This window comes from Peromyscus leucopus, chromosome 1, assembly GCF_004664715.2.
Source record: "Peromyscus leucopus breed LL Stock chromosome 1, UCI_PerLeu_2.1, whole genome shotgun sequence".
Lineage (NCBI taxonomy): Eukaryota > Metazoa > Chordata > Mammalia > Rodentia > Cricetidae > Peromyscus > Peromyscus leucopus.
Genome location: NC_051063.1, coordinates 18846075 through 18870174, shown reverse-complemented (window position 1 = coordinate 18870174; position 24100 = coordinate 18846075). Strand labels below are relative to the sequence as shown.

Sequence of the window (24100 nt, the reverse complement as noted above, 5' to 3'; positions counted from 1 at the left end):
GCCATCCAAGGTGCTCTGGCAAGTAACTGCAGGCAACGCCTAAATCGCTCTGGGCCAACTTCAGTAAATAAAGGGGTGGGAAAAGGGGACTCTAAAGCTTCACACACTGAGAGCATGACTGTGATTATCTCTGTCCAGAGTATGCTCAAAGCAGGTGTTTCCACGTGCTCATCGGGGCCACTGGTGGAGGGGAATCTTAACACCAACCTTTAAGTAATATGGGTTTCTGATGGATGAGTTGGGAAACACATCCCCAGGTTAATTGGATGGTTGGCTCTGAGCGAGACTCTGTATACAGACCCTTGAAATGTTTAGAGGATTAAAGCGCTATGGAAATTCTAGTTATTGTTATAAGCACCCCATCAGTATGATGGTCAGTAAATGGTTCTGCTGTGCAGAGAGCTGAAAAATACTTCGAGTTTCTGTTGTCACTGATGTTCTCCCATAGGGAAACCTGCACCCACCTCGTCCACGGATGGATACAGGGCAAAGATCTCAGCCTGCCGATTGGTCTTGCGCGCCTCCTCTTTCTCCTTCTCAAAGTCCTCGGCACTCACAAGCTGCAGCAGGTTCTCCAGCCGCTCATCAGGCTGCAGGCTGCGGAGGTCGAAGTCACAAGTGGTGAGGGGGCCCTTCCCAGACACATCACACAGCACGTTTAAGCGACGGGGTCCCGTCTGTTAGAGAAAACAATTGGCCTTGGTGAGGGTCAAGGGGCACAAAAGAGAACTAGGCTCCGGGACGATTCAAGACTGCTTCAGCTAGGGTCTCTAGAATCTCAGGGCTCAAGGAGGTTTTTTGTTTGTTTTTAACAAACTAAGGACTTGACACAACTGGTCTTGGCTTCCTGGTGGGACTATCCTGAAGTGAGAGGCTCTTTCCCTGGAAGTATATCATTAAGCATCAGTTGGACAAGCCAGTCCTGAGCAAGGATTTGAAATGACACTGTGTTCCTATTGGTTGTTGGCTGAAGCCAAGTCTCTTAGGAAGCACACTCACATCTCAGCCTGGAGCAAAACAGAGTTGGGACAAGGTATAGCATGAGGAGCCTGGACTGCGAACAGAGAGACCTTTTCCTAATCAACTCCAGAGCTTGGGTTTTGAGGTTAGAAAATAAAATGAACTCTAAGGAGCCGTCAAAAAATGCATATCTACTCTAAAACTGAGTGTTAAGCTTACAAATAAAGATAGGTGGGGTCGGGGTACAATTAGTCACTGCAGTAGGGTCTGTGTGAGGCTGGGTGCCTCATACAAGTCACCACAGGACTTTAGTAATGGTTACAGGAGCAAGCACCAACACAGCAAAACTGCATTGGCTATTTGTATTCTCACCTATAATGTGAGCCCCACAGACTAGCACACCAACATTAAAAAAAAAAAAACCAAAACCAAAACCAAACATGTTTGGATCATTGCTAGTTCTTCTACATTTCTGTTGTAAAATACATATAGTATAAAACATACCCTCTCAGTCATTTTTTTGGTAGAGTTAAGTACATTCATACTTGAGTACAACTATACTCATTGTCCATCTTCATGATTCTTTTCATCTTGCAAAACTGAAACTATACCCATTCCCCTCCAGTTGCCAGGCAACCACATTTGATGCTCCACTCTTCCACAATGGATACCTGGACTGCTTCCATCTTTAGGCTACTGGGAGTAATGCTTCTGTGGACACGGGTACATACAGCATCGAATCATAAAGTAACCATTTTATGAAAATAATGGCAACAGGAATAATAGTAGCCAGCATTTATTGGGTACTGGCATTGTTGGCATAAGTGAAGCTGGCATTGCTTAAAGTCTTTACACATTCTGACTCACTCACTCCTCACATAACCCCATGAGATGCTTAGTGCCATCCTTGGTTTCCAGGGAAGAAAACTATAACCCAGAAAGGTTAATGATAGGGCCTGGGGACAGGGAGGTGATGTGAGGGGACCAGTAAGAAAGGTTGGGCAATCCAACAGTGAAGGCGTTGAATCACCCTGGCTCTCATAGGGAGGGGTCACTGTAGGTCTCCCCCAACTACAGGCCCTTCACTTTTTCCATCTGAATCACTGTGCTTTGGGGTTTCTATTTGAATACTGATTTCCACAGCTACAAACCATTTGAGGAAAATGGCCACTGACTCAGACAGTAGAGTTCCTGCTCCTTGAATGTTCTACGAGTCTTACATTTATTCTAGTTTTTTAAAAATCGACAGCATGCCTTGGGCAGAAGCACCCTGTCACCTGGCAACCATATCTGTTGACAGGAAATACCTGAGCGGCTGGTTCACTGCACTCCAAAGTTTCTGACTCAAACGTCTGTTTCTGAAGCGTCTTGTGAAAATCTCTCCGTGATCCGGTCTTTTTAAAGCTGCAAAACTCTGCATTTCCTTGGTTTCTTTCATTGTTGGTATGATTTGATGGGGAGGGAGATGAGGAGCAGGAGGGAGGGAGAAAGAGGAGGAAACATTAGATTAAAAATAATGGCAGTCAGTCATAGAGGAGCCTTCAACAGAGGACATCTGTGATGCCTCCATCTAATTATGCACCCAGCCTCACACAAGGCTCTGCTGTAGTGACTTCCAAACTTGCCTCCTGGCTGGCCCATTGTGAAAGGCAGGAATGGCCTGGGAAAATGCCACTGTAGAGGTGCGGTCATTTCAGCTGGGGGGCCCTTGGCTCCAAGCTGAAGCTCAACTGTGACCACAGTGTAAGAGGCTGAAATAAATCTAGCAATGTGTAGAAGCGGCAAATAGAGACTGTTTGAAGATAAAAATAGAGGAAGCCATTTCATCTCCAAATCAATGTTTTTAATCGTGAGTAAGAAAAGCAGGACACGGCTAAGGAAAAAAATACACAAAAATGATGTACGGACCAACACTCTTTGCTAACATTCATAGCCCCGCTCTGGGAACTTCATTTCAGCTCTGCCAAAGGGATGGGAACATAGGTCAGGGTCAGTGGCAGAGTGCTCTCTGGCTCTGGCTCTCTTTCATACACACACACACACACACACACACACACACACACACACACACACACAACACACACACACACCACAGAAGAGGTCTAAATTAGAATCACCAGGGCTATCACTGGAGAAGACAGACCATGATGGAAAACATGAGAACCCTACGTTGATATTTCATAACCGTAGAAACCAATGTGTATATTCCCCATTTTTAAAAAATGACTGAGAGGCTTCTTGGAAAACATGCTACAAAGTGTATACACACTTAATTGGTGGGCTTTCTGCATTTATTGTCAAGACTGCATAGGTCGGTAAAGGGACATGCAAGTGAGGTGAGAATTTATTAGGCAGGTCAAATGGCCAACAGGTAAAGCCAGAACTGCAGGAAGGTCAGCAACGAGTCAAACACAGCTCCTAACTTTCGGAGAGGGAGGGCACTGGAGGAAGAGAGTGGCCCACACAGCAGGTACCAAAGGCATGTTAGTGCGTTGTATGAAGGAAGCAGGAGACGCTCCAGTGCCTTTGGTAGGGAGGTCAGGATGTCTCTAGATTTTACTGTGCTCAGAAGACAAACAATTTGTTTTGAGAAAAGGAGACAAACAACCCAGAAGCTCTCTGCAAGAGCAGCCTGGCAACTATTGCTAGCCTGCTTACTATGACTGGCCAGCTTCAGGGTCCCCTGGCCACCTGTGTGCCCAGCCCAATCTACAGTAATAAGGCAAGGTGAAAAGCGGCATAAAATAGGAACTAAAAAAGAAGGAAATGGCCATAAGAATAAATGCCTAGAAAAAAAAAATATCAAGAAACGTGTCTACGATAATTTCTGATTTGAAGTTCCTAAGCAGCTGAAAACAAACAAAAATTAAAAATACATATCATATTGTTCAAAGACATCAATGACAAAAGTATTCCCGGGAATGTTTTAAACAGTTGCTTGGAGCCGGGCGGTGGTGGCGCACGCCTTTAATCCCAGCACTCGGGAGGCAGAGGCAGGTGGATCTTTGTGAGTTCGAGGCCAGCCTGGGCTACCAAGTGAGTTCCAGGAAAGGCGCAAAGCTACACAGAGAAACCCTGTCTCGAAAAACCAAAAAAAAAAAAAAAAAAAAAAACAAAAAACAAAAACACAGTTGCTTGGATATAATAACTATTTTAAGTATTTCAGAGAATTCTTTTGGTTCTAGTTGCTCTGAGACTGCAAATGAAGAGTGGATTATACCTGAACAACATTATTTTACAAAATTTACTTTCTTTTAACAGAGTTCTTTGGGAGAAGACCTGGTGTGGGATTTCTTAAGTCTGACAACTTCTTGAAAGTTATTCTCAACCTTAGAACTCTAGGGAGCCACATGGAGGAGAACGGCAGGCCGCCTTCTTGCATAAAGGAAAAAAAAAAAAAGTTGGGGCAGGGGAACAGCAATATGGCTCAATGGTTGCTGCTTGCCACCAGGGCTTATGGCTTGAGAGAGGAGCAACCCCAGGAAGTTGTCTTCTCATCTCTGTGGACACAAATACCCACATTCACAAATAGTAAGTAAATGAAAAGAGCCGTGGGTGATCTGGTCCATGGCCTCCCCGACATGTCTACACTGTGGGTGGTCTACTACCTGAGAGGAAGAAACAATGTAACCAAAGTAGTAGCAAAGACAGGCAGGTAAGAGCCACTGTCTTGTAATTAGATCCCAATGAGAACGCACTGGCCCTGTGGTTATTAGCTCTGGCAAGCCCTATGTGAACAGAAAACAAGACTAAATCCTAACACCAGGCCCTCAGAAGCAGTTCTAACCCCCACAGTGGAAACTGCAGTTACTTTTGTAGAACTGTCTGCTCCAAAGAGAACTGACTCAGAAGAAAATAGTTACAACCTGCTTTTCAAGGGAAACTTGGGCCATAGGGGAAAAAAATTCAACTTAGCAACTAGGACTATACCCATGTTAGCATGCCTCCCCTACCTCCCCTACCCTTTCCACCCCGTCTCATACATTACACCTGTTTCTAGGAGTGTTGGCTTACAAACACGCAAGCACACACAGGTGAGTGCACACACTAGCACACCACACACAAGTACAGACATGTGCCTGCCTTCATCATCATCTTCAGGTCATGTCTCTCTGCCTGAGGGTTTCTTCACAGGGTGAGGAATGGACATGGGTAAATTCAAAGGTATCTTTCCTGAAAGACTGTCAGCCTTTGTGACTTTTGCTATGGAAAGCGGTAAGACTAGTGTGCCCATGTTGGAGTCAGTGAAAAATTTTCTCCCCCTCCTTAAACCCCTAAGCATCCACTCCCCCATCTTAAAAGCTCAGAAAGTCACGGTGCTCCCCTTGGAAGAAAGGGTAGCAGCGCTGGCTGAGGAGAGGCCGAGGCTGGCAAGCATGAGAGCTGACTCATTCCAGAAGTGCCAGCATGGAAGAAGCCACCACTGAGGAGGTACTAAGACAGCCGGCTCAGTGCCTCTGGCTACAGGCAGCCCAGCCTACTCGCCCCAACCTGGCAACTGACGTAAACAAAGCCCAGGTCCCAGTGAGCCTGTGTGCAGACCGGAGAAAGATGGGAAAGCAGACAGACTGGGAGAACAACTGTCCGCACAAAATGAATACAGCCTACAGCTTCCCAGGAGAGCCCCAGGCTTTGTCTTAAACACCCTTCTTACCCACTCAGGAACACCCAAAGACCAAAGACTTCACGAAAGCATTCTTTTTAGAGGCCAGAATGTGCAGCAGGCAGACTCTGGCTCTTGAGGGGGAAGGGCCTGAGTTCAGATGCTGGCTCCTTATGAACTAGTCAAGAGAGACAGATCTGGGCAGGCTGGCCTCATGTCTCTGAGCCACATTTTCCCCAGGTGTGGAAAAGAGGAGAACTAAAGCTCATTTTAAGGGACATTTGTGAAGATCAAAGAATAATTGTGTCTTTCTTTGTTCCCTCCTCTCCCTTCTTCTCTCCCCTCCTTTTCTCCTGTTTCTCAAACACTCCCCCCGTTCCTTCTTCTTCCTATACAATTAGGTGTTAAAGCCTTTAGGTATATTGGAACACGGTAGCCAGGTGGAAAGTAGCCTCAGAAGCTCAGAACTGGCACTTGAATCCAGGACAGGGTAAGGAATGTACTTATTATGAAAGTGCTGCCCGTAGGAAGTGGTGAATGTGAGCGCAGATGGTGTAAGATGTCAGAGCATGGGCAGCCTGGCTCGTGATCACCGCCAAGCCGGAGCCTAATGAAGAAGATTTATTAGAAGGGACACCTGATACAAGGTGCCAGACTCGGGCTTGGTGACAAGGCTCCATCCTGTGGAGGAACATCCTGGTACTGTGTCAGGGAAAGGCAAGAAAGGCTCATGCAGGCAGGAATGGTGTGTCTGCTGTCAGGACCAGAAAGAGGAAAGAGGAGGAGGAGGAGGAGGAGGAGGAGGAGGAGGAGGAGGAGGGATACTGGGGTAGAGGAGAATGTGGGCGATGGTACATACAGGAGAATCAAACAACTTAGTAGAAACCTGGAGCTACTTTTCTCCAGAGAAAGGAGTTAGAATGCCGAAAGGAGACCACTAGAGCAGACACCATGAAGCTGGGTGTACATGTCAGCAAGAACTCATGGTTTTCACTCTCTTCAGGGAAAGGCCTAGAGGGGCCAGGCCTTAGCAAAAATGAGCATGCTTCCCACATGTGGCTTGGTTGCGGAGCACTACTGTCCACTAAAGCGCAGTGGCATCTGAGAGCCAGGACTAATTCTGGGGGAGGAAGGAACAATCTACGAGTTCCTGGAACACTGTGGGTCAGAGAGCAAGGATGTCTTCCAAGACTGCTGGGGCCATCTAAAGAAGACCCAAGTGCCAGTCAGAGAGACCGAGACTGTCAAACCAAAGAGCATTTGGACACCAAAATAAACAACAGACACGAATTAACTGACCCAACAAAGAGGAAATTATAGCTCCATATTGATAGAAAGAGAATGATGAGGAATGGGCTGTCATCACAAGCCCAAAGAGGGGAACATTCTAGGAAAATAGCTGGCCCATAATATCAAAAGGCAGGGAAGTAAGATACACACTAAGAAGGTCCTCCAGCATGATTAAGACTAAGGACATATGGCAGTTAAGTGCAGTGTGCAATCTGGAACTGGATTCTTTTGTTCTCTCCAAAGACCATTCTTCAGCCATTTGATGAAAACTGAAATCTGAGGACTATGTGGTAATGAAATATTAATTTTCAGGATGTGGGGGTCATATGACAACTATAATGGAACATGACCTTGTTTGTAGCAATTATGCACTAGTGTAGGTGGGGTGATGGGAAAAGCAGGTCAGGGACTTGGTCTCACATGGTTAATGGTTAGGAAGAGGTCTTTGTTTATGTTTACAATTTTTCTATACATTTGAGGTTGTCTGCAAATAAAAGGAAAGCGAGATGTCAGGCACATGGCACCGCAGTAAAAAGAACTGGGCTCCAACCGGGTTCCCTTTACCAACCTATGCACCAATACTCCAGCTGTGTGAGCACACGAACTGTCAGCTCATCTTTCCTTCCTGTCCCCCATGCCAACCTTTGGCTCCATAGCAGCTATAAAGATTGGTATCAGAACATAACAGTCCCACACTTCAGACAATTTTACAGTCTGGCTTTTCTCTCCACAAGGCTGTTGCAGCCCAAGGCTAACTATGACCTGAGACCCCATCCTCAGTAAGCTCCTCTCCAGGTTTTTTCTAAAGACTCACCCTTAAAAACCACATGCATCTGCATCCCTGCCCCAGATTCTGCATCTAGGGTAGCAACAAAGACAGTCACCTGCCAGCTGTTCATTAGCATCAGTGACAATACTGTCCTATGCAATGTCAATGAATGCACTGTTAAGTCCAGACACTGACTTCATAAATATATAGAATTTAAAGTCTTCTAATATCCCCATTTCTGCAGAACTACATTGTTTTGTAGGGGAAATGTATTTAGCCATCAGAAACAAGGACAGAGCTCTGGAAAGAGCGCATTTTAGTACTCCACATTATAGGATGCTACAAAGCTCTGATTGAGAGGCTACTGTCCGGATTAAACTTGTACCATCCTTTGTCTTCAGGGTTCTATGAAGTCCCCTTCCTTGGTGTACTACTAAAGCCATGGTCTAAACTATGAGATGGATATTTGCTTGTAAAGTTTAATCATCCTTTCATTCAACAAATGTTTATAACTTTAATTCTCTTGAGAATAAGATACCAAGGATAATTCCTAAGAATTACAGCTGAGGGTTGTACCTGCCCTCAGGGAAGTCAGTCTACTGGAAAAGACGGCACCGTTAACAATAAAGACCCTTTAGACAGGTCACTAGGACTCAATGAACAGTGTGACAAAAGCTTCAGGAGAAACATCAACAAGATGTTTTAAAAACTCACAGAAGGAGGTAACCATTTCTTGTCAGAAACCTTTGACCAGGGCCTCCACACCGTAGGTCTGGAGCAGGCCGTGATGATGTTCACAGCCAGGTTACTGCTTGTTACCATGTAGGCTGATGAGCCTGGCTTGCTCTCCATGCTTTAAGAAAGCGGAGCACCTTGACAGGCAGCACAACAAATGTGTGTCATAATAAGCAATTATTGATTGGGGAGACATTTTTATGGTGTTTTGGGAGTAACTGAATTATATGCACTGAGGTGTTCAATTTTTAATTGTTTACCAGTTCACTGGGAGTAAAAATGGAGCAATAAAACAGGTGATACTCCATGCCTTGATATCCCCACTCTCCTTGAGCATGACCTTCCGGCAGAATCACCTTAATCACTCAGGACGAAAGACAAAGTCCAGGGACTTTTATGATGCTGCCCATAACACTCATGAAATGTTTCACCGTCGCTGTGGATAATACACCAAAAATAAATAGCACGTAAACATGTTTAATCACTGGAGAGTTTGACTCATCACCAAGACCTGGGAAACATTCCGAAGTTAATCACCCCAGCTTCATTTAGAGAAAATGACAGGGAAAACAGGGCTTCAGATCCTCACCATCCCCCAAAGGATGCTATCGAACACAAATCCACACAAAATTATGATGGTATTATGAGAATTAGATAAGAAATGAACACAGCCCCCCATGAATCATCAAGTCTGTGCCTATTTTCAAAACACACACAACAAAAAAGACTAAAAAAAGTGTTAGATAAACTTGGCACTGTAGACATGAAACAGAAAGAGATCTAGTCAAGGAATCTTCCAGGCTAAGAATCACAGGCAAATACTTTAAGAGAATATTTTTTTCCGGGCTTGTGAGGTAGATCAGCAGGTAAATGAGCTTGCTGCCAAAAAGCCTGATCACCTGAGTTCAATGTTCAGGACCCAAGGTGGAAAGAAATGGCTGCCTCCTGCAAGCTACTCAGACTGTCTTCTATACATGTACAGACACGTACACATGCATATAAAAACCAGAAAAATGGGAATATATTTCTCCAAAACGAGATAATGTATTTTACATAATTCAACCTTTTCCTACTCAGTGATGGAAATGAGTCGACTCTCTTTTGTCTTTCACAGCGGTACTATTTATCTGATTTAAGCATGTCAATGACAGAACTTGAATGGCAGTGGGAGGGAACGCAAGCGGCCATTACCCCACACCTCTGCCCATTAAGTGGAATTCAAAGCCATTATCACCGAGAACAAGGGCATAAAAGTCCATCTCTAGATATTATAGAGAAATGTAATAGCAGCGGGGAGATAATTGAGGAATAAAGGCGCTAACTAAATCAGTGCCTGACTGCATGGTTTTGGATGACAAAGACATGTCCATGGAAGGCAAAGTGGCTTCGTTAAGGATCACACCTCTGGAGAAAGCAGGCTGCCACCCGTCTCCAAAGTGCAGTAAAATAAATGGTGTAGAGTTGAAGGGTTATTCCCTTGACATGCTAATTGAAGTGCCTATCATGATATTTCATTTTTATGATATCAAATATCATGAACAATAGTGAATGCTTACTCAATTATTACTATAGTAATGAGATGTTTAAAATCCCATTTCACTTACCACAGTAAAACATGGGTATATGCACATACATATATATGTTTTTTGAAGTTTTTGTTTTATGGGCATGGGTGCTTTTGCTTGCATTATGTCTGTACACTATGTGTGTGCCTGGTGCCTGCAGGGGCCAGAAGAGGGCATCCGATCCTCTGGAACAAGAGTTACAGATGACGATGAGCCACCATCCGGGTGCTGGGAATGGAACCTTCTGCAAGTGCAATCAAGTGCTCTTCTTAACCGCTGTGCTTTCTCTTCAGCCCTTATATGTGTGTTTCTAATACATATGTATTAAGTCACTATGTAGCCCAAGGTGGCCTGGAATTCACAATCTTCCTGCCATGGTCTCCCTAGTGCTGGGGTTATAGGCATGTGCCATGAGGTCCAGCCGGAAGGAACAGCTCTTATATGTTAAATTATAACTAGTCATATAAATTATAACTAAGCCCTATAAATCTTACAATTTCCAAATCTGATCATTATCTTATGAATATATAAATTACAATACATACAAATTTCTGTGGTGGTGATAGAAATCATAACTTGAAAAAAAAAAAAATAATAAATAAAATAAAATAATAAAAAAATAAAAAGAAATATAACTTGAATCATCAAGTTTCAGGAAATCTTTTATAATATTGAGTTGTCCTGTTTTTTTAAAATCTTTATACAACATTAGTAATTGGTCTAATTTAAGTTACTTGTCAATTGGGTAAGAACAATTCAGCCATATTGTATACTATTAATAATATGAATAATAGTCAATAGTAATTAACTTATGATAAAAAAAACCTTCTGATTGCTGCTTTAATGTGCTAACTTACTGACAGAAACTCACAAGGGAAGTACTATGTTCTCTCTCCTGCTCCTTCCTTCTTTCTTTCCGGTACCAGGGATTAGTGCCAAGGCCTTGCACATGATTGGTGAGCACCACAGCACCAAGGCACAGCTCTGGCCCCTATACTCAGAGTGTTATTCTAATCGCTAACCCCCCTGAGAGGCAACAAAGCATCAAGGAAATAATTAATTTGCCTTGGGTAACGACTGCTGAGCAGCAGAGCTGGGATTTGAATCTATGGAGTCCTTGTGCCGGCTATTTTTGTCATTGCTGTTTTGCTTTGTCAATAGGATACAACCTGGAATCATATGCAAAGAGAGCCTTAACTGAGGAACTGCCTCCATCAGATGGCCTACAGATAAGTCTTCGGGGCATTTTCTGGATTAATGATTAACGTGGACTGGCCCAGCCCACAATGGGCGGTGCCACCCTCGGATAGGCAGTCCAGAGTGGTATAAGAAAGCATGCTTGGCAAGCCAGGGCGAGCAAGCCAGAAAGCAGTGTGAACTAGAACTCATGGAAAGAAGCTGTGTCTGCCAAGACTGACTGACTGGTACAATACAATGATGTAAAGAAGTTGGAATGTTGCAAGTTCACAGTCCAGTTATACTTTTTCTTGGGCTAGCTTTAGCCCTCTACTAGCCCATCCTAGCTGACCTCTGTGTCAGAACTAACATCCTGTGACTAATAAATAAAAAACGTGATCACCAGCTTCCATCAACTCAAAAGCCAAGAATGTCACCAGACAGCATCTGAGACATGTAGGAGAGATTTCCCCCCATCTTGATGTAACTCACCACTCTGATGCGTCCACCAATGTATTTGTAAAATACCTTGGCTTATAACTCTTTGTTCTGTTACTATAAAACTCCACAAAACCGCTTCCGCATTGGAACATTATATTTGGTGAGATCTAAATGTATGTTCCCTGGCCACGATCACTCATATTTGTTCCAGAATAAACTATGTCTTTTATTCCTTTGAGGTAAGAGCTGTTTCTTTTGATCACAGCCTTAATCCTCCATGGTCTCTGCTTCAGTTCCTGCCCTTACTTCTCTTGGTGATGACTGTGATAGGGACATGTAAGCCAAATGAATCCTTTCTCCCCAAGTTGATTTTTGGTCAGTGTTTAATCACAGCGATGGAAAGTAAGCTCAGTCCTGTTCCACTCTAGAAAATAGCATAATCAACCACAGGAAAAAAAGAGACCTTTTCTATTTTATATTTCTATCCATCATTTGTGATACACAATTACTGTGGTGGTTGGAATGAGAATGGTCTGCCCATAAGTTCATATGTTTGGACACTTGATCCCCAGTTGGTGGGGATCAGTTTGGGAAGGATTAGGAGGTACGGTCTTGTTGGAGAAGGTATGTCACCAGGGGTTGGGGGAAGGTTGTGAGGTTTCAAAGGACTTGGCCATTCCTAGTGTTCTCACTCTGCCACCTGCTCGAGGACAAAGCTGTGAGCGCTCGGCTGCTCTGCTGTCAAGCTTTAACTCCACCAGCAAACCCAGCTAAACATTTTCTTTTCTAAGTTGCCTTGGTGATGATGTTTTGTCACAGCAACAGAAAAGTAACTAAGACTGTTATAATCCACCCTTTTAGGAGTACAGTTCTGAGTTTTAACAAATGAACACAGTTAAGTAAAACTTCAATTAGGACACTGGTTAGTTCTACAAACTCTCCAAATTCTCCCACACCCTCTGTAGTCCACTCCTTTCTCCAGCACCAGATTCTGGAAGCCACTGGCCCCATTTCTATCTTCACAACTCTACTTTTTCTTGAATGTCATATAAAAGGGATCATGCAATTATGTACTGGCTGGCTTATTTTATTTAGTACAATGAATGTGGCAACATCCTGGTGTTGCAAGAGCAGTAGCTTCAAAGTTCCATTGTATTGCTGAGTGGTAGCCCATTGTATGAAGTTACCAGAGTTTGTTTTCTTATTACCCCATTGAATACATTCAGTGTTATTTGTAATGTTGGCACCTACAAGTAAAAATGCTATAAGTATTTGCATAGAGACCTTTATGTGAACATAGGTTTTCATTTCATTTAGTCAAATCCCTAGAGACAGGATTTCATGATATACAATGGGGGTATACATATATATAAATATTATATATATATATATATATATATATATATATATATATATATATATATATATATATTTGGGCTTTTAGACTAAGGGAATAAAATCCAAACATATGAATCAGTATTCAGAAAATAGGTAATAACAGCCCACAGCCCACATTTAAAATAACAATAAAACAAAACTGGAAAAATTTAACTTATTTTTATTAATAATATCCAACATCGGCAAGGAAGTGGATAAAAGTTGTAGTTCCATGCTAAGCTGGTCATGGAGTGAATTATCACAGCTTTTCTGGAGAACAATTTGATAGAGCTAATCAGAACATATTAGATACAAGGGTCTCATTTCTACCTTCAAAAATAGCCACAATCATGTGTAGATCAGGTGTTGTACTATGATTTATCATTATGGAAAGGGGAGACAATTACATATCCATCATATCCTTTCCTCTGAGGAAATCAAGGTAGTCTTTTAAAAAAAAAAGTTCTCTGAAACAAGAAGATCTCCAAGATATTATTGAAAAATATAATGTATGCTTTGTAACATATGAAAAGATAGACATTTTTGAGGTATGAGGACGGCAGATCGAGACCATGGAGACTATGGAGACAAACCACAACCAATCAAAATGTTGATTTGTAAAGCCCAGATCCAATAGATACATCTACAAAAGAACTCCCACACCTGAGGCTCAGGGGACATTTCAAAAGAGGCGGTGAAAAGATTGTAAAAGCCAAAGAATGAGGGAATTTGCTATAAAATTGTGTCTCTTAATAATGTCAGAAGTTGCTCCCATAAAGTCTCACCCACATGACGGCCTAAACATGAGCTGAAAATGGCAATGGACATGCCAAAGTGGACGGGGTGGGGGTAGGGGGGACGGGACATGACGACGGACCTTGAGGCCTCAACCCCACACAAAGATCCACAGGCAACTAAGGAAAGCCGAGAGCAGAAGAACATACCAACTGATTATGTTTTCATATACATATATATGAAAGAGAGCAAGACTGGGAATGTGGAGGGTGTAGAGGGAGGAAATGGAAGGGGAAAAACTGTAATTATATTATAAAATATTTTATTTTTCTCTCTCTTCTTCTTTTTTTTTTCTCTCTCTTTCTGTGTTGTGTGTGTGTTTTGTGTTTGTGTGTATATGTCTATATGAATGCCTTCAGAGGTCAGAAGGAGACCCTGAGTCCCCTGAAGCTTAAGGTACAGTGACTGTGAGATGTCCAACATGGGTGCTGGGAACCGAACTCAGGTCCTCTAGAAGAGAAGCAAGTACTCTTAACTGCTGGGCCATCTCTCTGTGCTATGGATAGGGAGGGGCTCATGCAGCCCCACCCTTAGCTAAGGAGCTATTGGTAGTTGATGGCTCCTGGGAAAGGGGGAGTCATTTTTCTTAGGGGATCTTGTGGCTGGTACAGTGCCCATCTCTGGTTGATTGCCCCAAACCCATGTGAATGCCATCAGCGCTAACTGGATCCAGTGGTAATGAGGAGGGGGGGGGCTGCAGAGAAGGCTTAGCAGTTAAGAGCACTGACTGCTCTTCCAGAGGACCTGGGTTCAATTCCCAGCACCCACATGGCAGCTCACAACTGTCTGTAACTCTAGTTCCAGAGGATCTGACACCTTCACACCAATGCACACAAAATAAAGTGGGAAGAGGAGAGAGGGAGGGAGAAAGAGAGAGAGAGGGAGGGAGGGAGGGAGGGAGGGAGGGGGGAGAGAGGAGAGAGAGAGAGAAGAGAGAGAGAGAGAGAGAGAGAGAGAGAGAGAGGACATGGAAGTTGGAGAGGAATTTGTTGTGGGGGGAGGTGTCCAGGGGATAGGGAAAGGATATGATCATTGTGTATACAATTGTATGGATATGTATTTTGATGGTGTATACACACATACGCACACACACACACACACACACACACACACACACACACACAAAATGTTGGGTGATAAAGGGTGCCTAGATTTTCTGCATGAATGAAGTATTCTGGGCATACACAGGCACTATATGATTTTTGGGAGAAGTGTGTATTGAGATTATAATTTTCATCCTCAGCATTTCAGATTCATTTTACCAGAGAACCAAGCACAGGGGTAGGAAAACATGCCCTTCTGTACGACACTAGTCAAAGATTGTCAGGAACTGTCAATGGGTTTTGGAGTTGGAGGCTTTCCTCTGCCAACGAGCTTGTTTTGGGGAAGGGAACTGGTCTATGACATGAGTGTGCTGAGATGGAGCCAATGGCAATCTCCATCCCCAGTATGCTTGACATACTATAAACAGATGCTGTTTCCTAAGAGATAAGCGCATGGATAATCATCACTTCTGGAAAAGGAATGGGACACACGAGAGAACAGAAACTACAGCCACATGTCTAAGGTCTAGACCCATATTTTAACCCAAAGCCATCCAAATTAATGTTACGTTAAAATTAGATTTTAAACATGACACCAAAAATAACAATCTTAAGGAAAATACCAATATGGATTTAATTACATAAATCATTCTAAATGTTAAAACATACTGGGGAAGAAATTTATATGGTAGGAAGGTTAATATATTAAATGATAAAAGTGCTCTAGTTCTGGGGATATTACTTGGGGAGCAAAGCATTTGCTGTATATGCAAGAGGATCAGAATTTAGACCCCCCTGAACCCACCCAAAAGCCTCAGATGGTGAAGACAGGGATCCCTTAAGCAAACTGGCCATATCTGCAAACCTGCAAACTCTGGGTTTGATTAAGCAACCCTGCCTCAATGTATAAGTGAACAAGTAATCAAGGAGATCCCTTGTGACTTCACATGCGTTTGCACACACAACTACACACACACACACACACACACACACACACACACACACACACACACGTACATAAGCACACAAACATACATACACCCCTAAACATGAAAAGGGAAAAAGTTATCTAAAGTTTTATAAAACCAAATAGCTTAGTAGAGTTGTAAAAATTTCTTAAGTAGTGCACCAAGGAAAACATGACCAGTGGCCAACAAATATATGGGGGAAACAGATAATCAAATAAAATGTCAAAAATGACAATGCTCTCACAAAAATGGAAATGTTAATAAATGATACTTTATAATTGCTAATATTTGCTATATAATTCATGCACATTTGATCTATTATTGAGTCTTATGTTTGTACATATACCATAGGCACAGAAATTATAGTTTTTCCCCATAGGAAATAAATAATAAATGTGCACAGGGTTTCAGTGAGAAGGACATTGCTGCATTGTAAGTATAAAAATACTTACAAAGGATTCGTCTAAACATTAAAACTGACTGGATAAACTGTGATACACACGCATTATACACTCATTAGTTACTGTGTTCTGGAAGAATAACTAAATCCTCTCTTACTGTGAAAATTGAAAATGCAGGCTAAAAAAATAGTACTAGAGTCTAAGTTAGTATTTCTATAAACATATAATACAAAGAAATTTGATTCAAGACCTATATTATCACTATCAAGTACGGCTACCTACACAGAGTGAAATTCATTTAACTTGGTTTTCTTTCTCTAGTTTCCTAACTCTGTCATGAGCATTCTAAAGTCTTTTTTTTTTTTTCAAATAAAATTTGTGGAAGATAGAAAAAAAGCATTCCAAAGTCTGCCCAGTGTTTCAAATAGGAAATAAATCTGAAAACCAAATTTAGTCCACAGGACCTCTCTGTTTATTGTTCCCTCTTGGATTTTTTTAGAACTTTAAATACCCAGAAAAGTGCCCCTAATTTTAACATTTTGAAGCTTGAGAACAACTTGTTCTGAAATCTCTCATTTATTAGTAGCAAGACATAATCTTATTTGCCTGCTGGCAAACTTCATTTTCCACTTCTGTTAGAACGGAAGACAGATTGACATGTAGCTTTGCTGTAATTACTTTCTATAAGTGATTATTTTTCCTCTTCAGCTACTGGAAACAGTGTGAATACTGACCTTAGTTTAAAAAAAAAAAATTAGCACAGATCCCATGGCACACTTAGAGGAACTGGATAAAACCCAATCCCAAGCGTCCTTCATTATTTATCCCCAAGAAAAGTAATTCTTGCTAGAGTAGGGAACAGGAGAGGCTACCTTTTACGAACTGCTTATGTCTCTCTCAGGCTTTCTGATGAGTATCTGGTGGAGTGGGCTTCGATCTGTGGACAGCCCTCAGTCTAGTGCACAACACACATGTCATGTATACATGCATATGCACACACAGCGGGGATTCCTGTGTTCCAACGCTGTAGTGGGTAGCCATTCCAGCTTGGATCTGGAAGTTCCAACCCCCATTGAGACTCTGGCAACTGTCACACCTACGATGCGGGCCAGGGGAGTCGCCTGGAGACCCGAGAGCTGGATGGGCCAGCGCTCTCTCTGTGCCGGGACCCTGAATGGTGGAGGTTGACCGAGCAGAGCTCCAGAGAACACCGCTGGATTGCGATACACCTTCCCCAGACCCTGCGACCTACCTATCCCTTCATTTGTAAGTTATCCACTAAATAAATCTTCCTTTTAACTACGTGGAGTGGCCTTAATAATTTCACCAATACAACGCCTGTCACAAGACTGTGCTGTGAAAGTCATTAGTATGGTGCTGTGGATATCATTCTATATAAATAAAACACTGATGGCCAGTGACCAGGCAGGAAGTAGGTGGCCAGGCAGGAAGTAGGTGGGATAAGGAGAGAGGAGAATTCTGGGAAGCGGAAGGCTGAGGAGGAGACACTGCAGTCACCGCCAGGACAAGCAGCATGTGAAGACTCTGGTAAGCCACCAGCCACGTGGCAAGGTATAGACTTATAAAAATGGGTTAATTTAAGATATAAGAACAGTTAGCAAGAAGCCTGCCACGGCCATACAGTTTATAAGTGATATAAGCATCTGAGTGATTATTTTATACGTGGATTGTGGGACTGCGGGGCTTGGGGAACCTGGAGAGAAGCCCTCCAGCAACAGTATGGGGATAGAAACCTCAGAAAAAATGTCACAAAATGTTTGATTAACCCAGAGATAAAAATGCTCTCTTGATGGGAAGATTAGCAAGTAATTTATCTCAGGGTCACAAATTCTAATAATATATTTGAATCTGAGGCCAAGTTTCAATTCATTCACTATCTTTTATCTAGGAGTTCATTACAATAAAAAAGAGGAAACAAAAAGATACATTCCTTTTTTATCATTTTTGTGAGACAGGGTCTTGTCATGCTGCTCAGTTGGCTGCTTTGAACCTCTGGGTTCAGAGCATGCTTCTGCCTCAGCCTCCTGAGAGTTGTGACTGGCTAATTCGATTCCTCATGTTTAGAATGTGATTTTCTTCCCAACTGAATAGATGAACAGACTGTAGTGTAGCTGTAAAACGAAAGGTTTTTTTTTTTTTTTTTTTTTTTTCTGTGATAACAGAAAGCGAAGGATGAAGCCACAGGAGACAGGACGGAGAAAGGTGAGATCACAGACTATGAAGGAGACTAGTACAGATCAACCAGGGTGGGGGCAGAAACAGGTGGAGCACCAGGATCTCCAGGGAAACAAAGCCCTTTTGTTTGACTATGCGAGGGCAGAAGCATTTCAGTATGCATTTGTCAAAACGCATCAAATACATAGCTAAAAACAAACAAACAAACAAACAAACAAACAAAAAAAAACGATACTAGGACTGGGGATGTGGCCAGTGTGTGCCCAGCATGAGGGATGCTCTGAGAGGGGGCGCATGGGAAATCTCAGGGCTTTCTGTTCGGTATTCTGTAACCCTAAAAACCTCCAATAAGTCCTTTAATTTGCAAAACAAGAAAACACAATGCAAACTTTACATTGATGGAAGTGAGCATTTTCATATAAGGAGAGGAAACACTTACTTGCGGTTCACAATCAGCCACTCTCGAGTATAGGTCTGAACACAGTCTCTGACGTGAGGATCCAGTTCAACTCTAATTCGGTGAAAAATAAGATAAAAACAGGTTATTACTGAGCAAAAGTGACAAAAATAATTCCTTGCCATAATTAAGGGACAAAATACCACTTCAAATCTGTATCAATACGAATGTTAGGGTTGTTCTTGCCCATTCATTTCAAGTGTATAAAGTATTCCTAAGGCAATATTTGTTCTTTGATGAAACAAATATGTTGACATTTTAAGCTCTGTGAGTTTCTTTTTAAAGAGAATTGCTAAACTACATCTATGCCTGAAGGCATTAAGACACTAGTAGGGAGAAACAGCTATGATTAAACATCAAACAAGAAAAATAAGTTCAAATAGTTATTTCTAACAGGTAAATTTTTTGCTTTCATGTAATTTTGTTAGGGCACGTGTGTTTTTCATTTAGAAAGCCAATAACAGCTGTCTTAGGCTTTGATGACTTTATAGACACAGGCTTTGGATTCCTATCATACCTGCTGAGAAGTGTGCCATTAGAGATATTCTCCATGTGCTTCACAGTCTAGAAATCAGAAATAATGGCAGTCGCAAAGCTTTTGGTATTATTAGAAACACAATTAGTACTAAATGGGTCTAAAAGCTGAAAGTTTTTTTTTTATTTAAATATTTTTTGAGATTATAATAGAATTATATCATTTCCCCTTTTCCTCCCTCCAAACTCTCCCACATTCTTATTCAAATTCATGATTTTTTTTTTTTTGAGACAAGGTTTCTTTGTATCGCCCTGGCTGTCCTGGAACTTTGTAGACCAGGCTGGATTTGAACTCACAGAGATCCACCTGCCTCTGCCTCCCGAGTGCTGGAATTAAAGGCGTGCGCCACCACCACCCAGCTGGGCTCTTTTCCTTTAATTGTTGTTACATCTATAAATGTGTGTATATCTATATTACACACACATATATTCATAATTACAACTATCTCAGTTCATATAATGTTACTTGTATGTGTATGTTTTCAGTGCTAAACATTTGGTATTGGTGTGCTCTTCCCTGGGGAAGATTATTTCTCTGGCTCTCAACATTCTTTAGCTGCCTGTGGTTCTTTGTCTGGGGTTGAGGTCTCTGGGCTTTCCCCCCTGCAGATTATACTACAAGTCTTAATTTTGCATTTGTAAAACAGGGATGCTATCATTTGGATCTTTGATGTCCTCCTAAGACCCACACATTAAAGCCTTAGTCACTGGCATGGCACAATTGAGAAATGGCAAACTCTTCATGATGTGGGGTCTTATGGAGGGTCTTCATCACTGAGGACATGCCCTTGAGGGTGACTGTGGGACACTGCTCTCTTCCTGTCTTTTGCACCTGGCCATGAAGTAGTCACAAATTACTTCTCTTCTGCTATCATCTCTCACTGTAATACTCTTTGCCACTACAGGGCTAAAGCAATGCAGCCACCCAGCCAGGAGCCAAAATCTCCAAAACCATGAGCCAAAATAAATGTTTCTTCATTTTAGTTACAGTAAAGGGAAACTGGCTAACACAGGGAACAGAACAGTACTCACCTGTGGTGATATTATGTTCCCCAAAATATTGTGCACCTAATAAACTTATCTGGGGTCAGAGAACAGAACAGCCACTAGATATAGAGGCCAGAAAATGGTGGCAAACACGCCTTTAATCCTAGTGTTTCAGAGGCAGAGATCCACCTGGATCTCTGTGAGTTCAAAGCCACACTGGAAACAGCCACGAATGGTGACTCACGCCTTTAATCTCAGGAAGCGATGACAGGAAGCAGAAAGGTATATATAAGGCATGAGGATGAGGAACAAAGCCTTGGTTAAACTTTTAGGCTTTTGAGCAACAGTTCAGCTGAGATCCATTCAGATGAGGACACGGAGGCTTCTAGTCTGAGGAAACAGGATCAGCTGAAGAGTTGGCAAGGTGAGGTGGCTGTGGCTTGTTCTATTTCTCTGATCATTCAGTGTTCACCCCAATACCTGGCTCTGAGTTTGTTTTTATTAATAAGACCTTCTAACAATTTGTTCTACACTCACCTTTGGACTTCTATCAGCCTAAGACCAAATTCTGCAAAGGCTAGATAGGAGACCTCTTGCCTTTCACTGCCCAAATCCCAGCTCCATTCCTCATTGACTCTGCAACCTTATGCTGATCATTCAGTCCTTTTGTGTCTCAATTTCCTCACCAGCAAGTGGTGACAACAGTAAGAGTGCCTCCTTTAGAGAACCATGATGAAGGTGTGATGCTAACATGCAACGTGCTTGGAAGCATGTCTGGCACACCGTAAGTCCCCTGTGCTAGTTTAGACTTAGGTGACTTTCACCGTGCACTGGGTGCTGACTCAGGCACTTAGCACGTGTGGATTCAACAGGCCAGGCACCGCTGTTATTCTTGTGCAGAAGAACGAGGTGGTAAGGATATCAATCCGAGTCAGAGACCAAGGGGCCGAGCTGGGACGTGCAAGGGCCAGGCTCATGACTACCACAGGTCACTACTCAGCATAGGATCTGCGTGAGGCACAGGGCGTTCTCCTAGAGTCATGAGTGTTTACTCTCATGGTGACCAGAATGCGCTCCCCTGCCTGCCTTGTTTATGCAGTAGACTTTGGCAACAGCTGAGATAGGACAGGTTGACTTCCAGTCATCAGAAAGGTAACACACTCACTGGAAGTCATAGCAACAAAACAGTATCTCACTCACAAAATGGCTCTAGGAAACCTGCCTTCTTTACCAAAGTTTAAAAAGTCCTCCTTCCTCTAAACTTTCTGGACTTTACACCAGTTCTTCCATGGATCTGGTCACATTTTAAGGCAACTAACCATAAATATTCACACAAAGAACACGACTCTACCGAAGACGAAGATGTGTTATCAATATTAAAACCACCCGTGAATAAATGGCCTGACGCCAGGGAGAGGTGTCCAATGATGACAGAGGTCTGCGTTTTGGGAAATGAGTATTTCCCACACACAATAGACCCGCACGCACGGCTAGCTTGCTATGAGAAGGAAAACTGACCCAAGCAGAGACCGAAGGGACTTCCCATCTGCCAGCTGTCCGGTCACCTTCAACTGTGAGGAAACACAATCGGACCCTAAGGTACCTCAGAGCAACGAGGGCAGGCTGTGTGTTTGCAATCTCCTTCCTGGGGCTTTTTGGGAAAAACGAGAAGACTCAAAATGTTCAAGGGAGTGTGAATCTTAATTTTGGTTTAATGAAAATAAAAGTTCACTCAAAATCTCCAAAGAGTCGGGGTGTTTATCCTATGGCTGCTTATGTTTCACTCAGATGTGAGGCCATGGTTGCGATGCCATGCTCAGCAACCCAGTTCTAAATAGTTGCTTGAATATTCACTCTCCAATGCTTCTGCTGTGTCTCCCCTTTATGAAACTTCACAAAGAGAGGGAGTTTCTCTTCCTCATCTTTTCTTCTCAGGGCACAACAGATGTTCAATAAGCGTGAATGGAAACTTAGGTTACTAGCTCCATCCAGGCCTTTGGATGGAAACAAATAAAACGCCTTTAAAACTCTTTTACATTCGGGGGCTGGAGAGATGGCTCAGAGGTTAAGAGCAATGACTGTTCTTCCAGAGGTCCTGAGTTCAATTCCCAGCAACCACATGGTGGCTCACAACCATCTGTAATGAGTTCTGGTGCCCTCTTCTGGCTGGCAGTCATACATGCTGTATACATAATAAATAAATAAATCTTAAAAAAAAAAAAAAAAACTCTTTTACATTCATTTAGAGTATGTGTGTGTGCGCGCACATGTATATATGTGGCAAAGAGAAGACAACTTGAGTGAGTCAGTTCTGGGAATAGAGCTCAAGTTGTCAGGATGGCAGCCAAGTGCCTTTCTTTACCTGCTGAACCGTCTTACTGGCCCATAAAATGCTTCCAGTAGAAGACTCCCGACATTCTGCCAATAGAGACCACGAGGCTTATTGAGGTCACAGAAGTAGCCTGTGGCCACTAAGCTGGAACCCAACTGTCCAGTTCCAGGCTCTGTAATCTTAGCTTTGGACTGTCCCATCCCATTCCACTGCATCCTCTGAACTGTGTCTTAGTTCCAACAAGGCTTTCCAAAGCCTTGGGCTAAACCAATTTAGAAACGGTGTACATCTGCCTACCATGTGTGAGGCCCTGGGCTAAGTCCTCAGCACCACAAAACAAACAAACAAACTGTCTACATCTAGGTAGCAATGCTATATGTGCTTTGTATTTTAGTGGACTGAGTAATTTTCCTCCTTTTCAAATACGAGTGTGTGTGTGTGTGTGTGTGTGTGTGTGTGTGTGTGTGTGTGTATGCCGATGAGTCTGTGCGTACATGGGGAGGCCAGAAGCAGATGTTGGACGTCTTCCTCAATCACTCTTTAGTTTTGGAGGGAGGGTCTCTCAGTGACCCTGGAGCTTACTAACTGGCTAGCCTGGCTAGCCAGCAAGCCCCAGGGCTACTCTGTGCTTTTCTAGCACTAGAGTTGCTGGGCAAGTCACCATGCCTTGCTTTTCCTGTGGATGCTGGGGATCTGAACTCAAGTCTTCACGCTTGTGCAGCAGACACAAAACCATGTGACCCAACTCCTCCATCCCTGAAATGTTTTGTCTAATTGAAAAATGTACAAACTTCTTGTAATGCTAGGGACCAAACCCAAGACCTTGCACATGCTCCACAAGCATTTCAACACTGCCCTATAGCCCACTCCTACCCCCACCCCAACCCAAAGTTTGCTTTTTTTTCAAGAGCACGTTCAAGAGCTGGGTGTGCTGCCGCAGCACACCTGTGACCCTAGCACTTGGGAGGCCGGGGCAGGAGGATTGCCACTTTGAGTTCAGCTTAGGCTACACAGTGAGACCCTATCTCAAGAAATAAGAAAGGAAAAGAGGTCCAGAATCAACACCCTTCCCCTCTCATATTATGAGAAAATAATTTACCCTTCCTCTGGCAGAGAGGGCTGCAAAGTCCTACATTCCTTGGGTGTGAACGCCACATGCAAGTCGTCGTCGGTGAGGTCCCCCAGCTCCTGGGCCAGCTCCGCGTCCAAGCTGTTTAAGTGTGTCATCACGAGTCCTTCAAAGTCCACGGGCTCCACGGGCTCATAAAGCTGAGGCTGGAGGGAGAGAGAGAGAAGAGGGCCGTTCCCACCAGGCTGCCCGGTGGAGGACACAGACATACAGGCACGCAGGCGGTGGATCGCTGCCCTGCCCTCCCTCCGACTCAGCGCTTCACTTTTAGCCTAAATGCTGGAGAAGCTGTCAAACTGTGGTGGTGACAGGCCAGGGGAAGAAAGGCAGTAGCAGAAAGTC

At 43.1% G+C, this 24100-nt stretch overlaps 1 protein-coding gene across 3 annotated transcripts in view; it reads right to left on the bottom strand.

Annotated features, from left to right (window-relative positions):
* The window catches only part of Dock8 (dedicator of cytokinesis 8), a 201826-nt gene that overhangs the window by 119489 nt on the left and 58237 nt on the right, over positions 1-24100 (bottom strand). For all 3 annotated transcript variants that reach the window (XM_028894144.2, XM_037205379.1, XM_037205382.1), the window contains 4 exons: positions 23729-23904; positions 18759-18830; positions 2268-2391; positions 465-677 (listed from right to left, as the gene is read on the bottom strand). In XM_028894144.2, coding sequence (XP_028749977.1) covers positions 465-677; positions 2268-2391; positions 18759-18830; positions 23729-23904 — 585 coding nt within the window. The remainder of the gene's footprint in view (positions 1-464; positions 678-2267; positions 2392-18758; positions 18831-23728; positions 23905-24100) is intronic.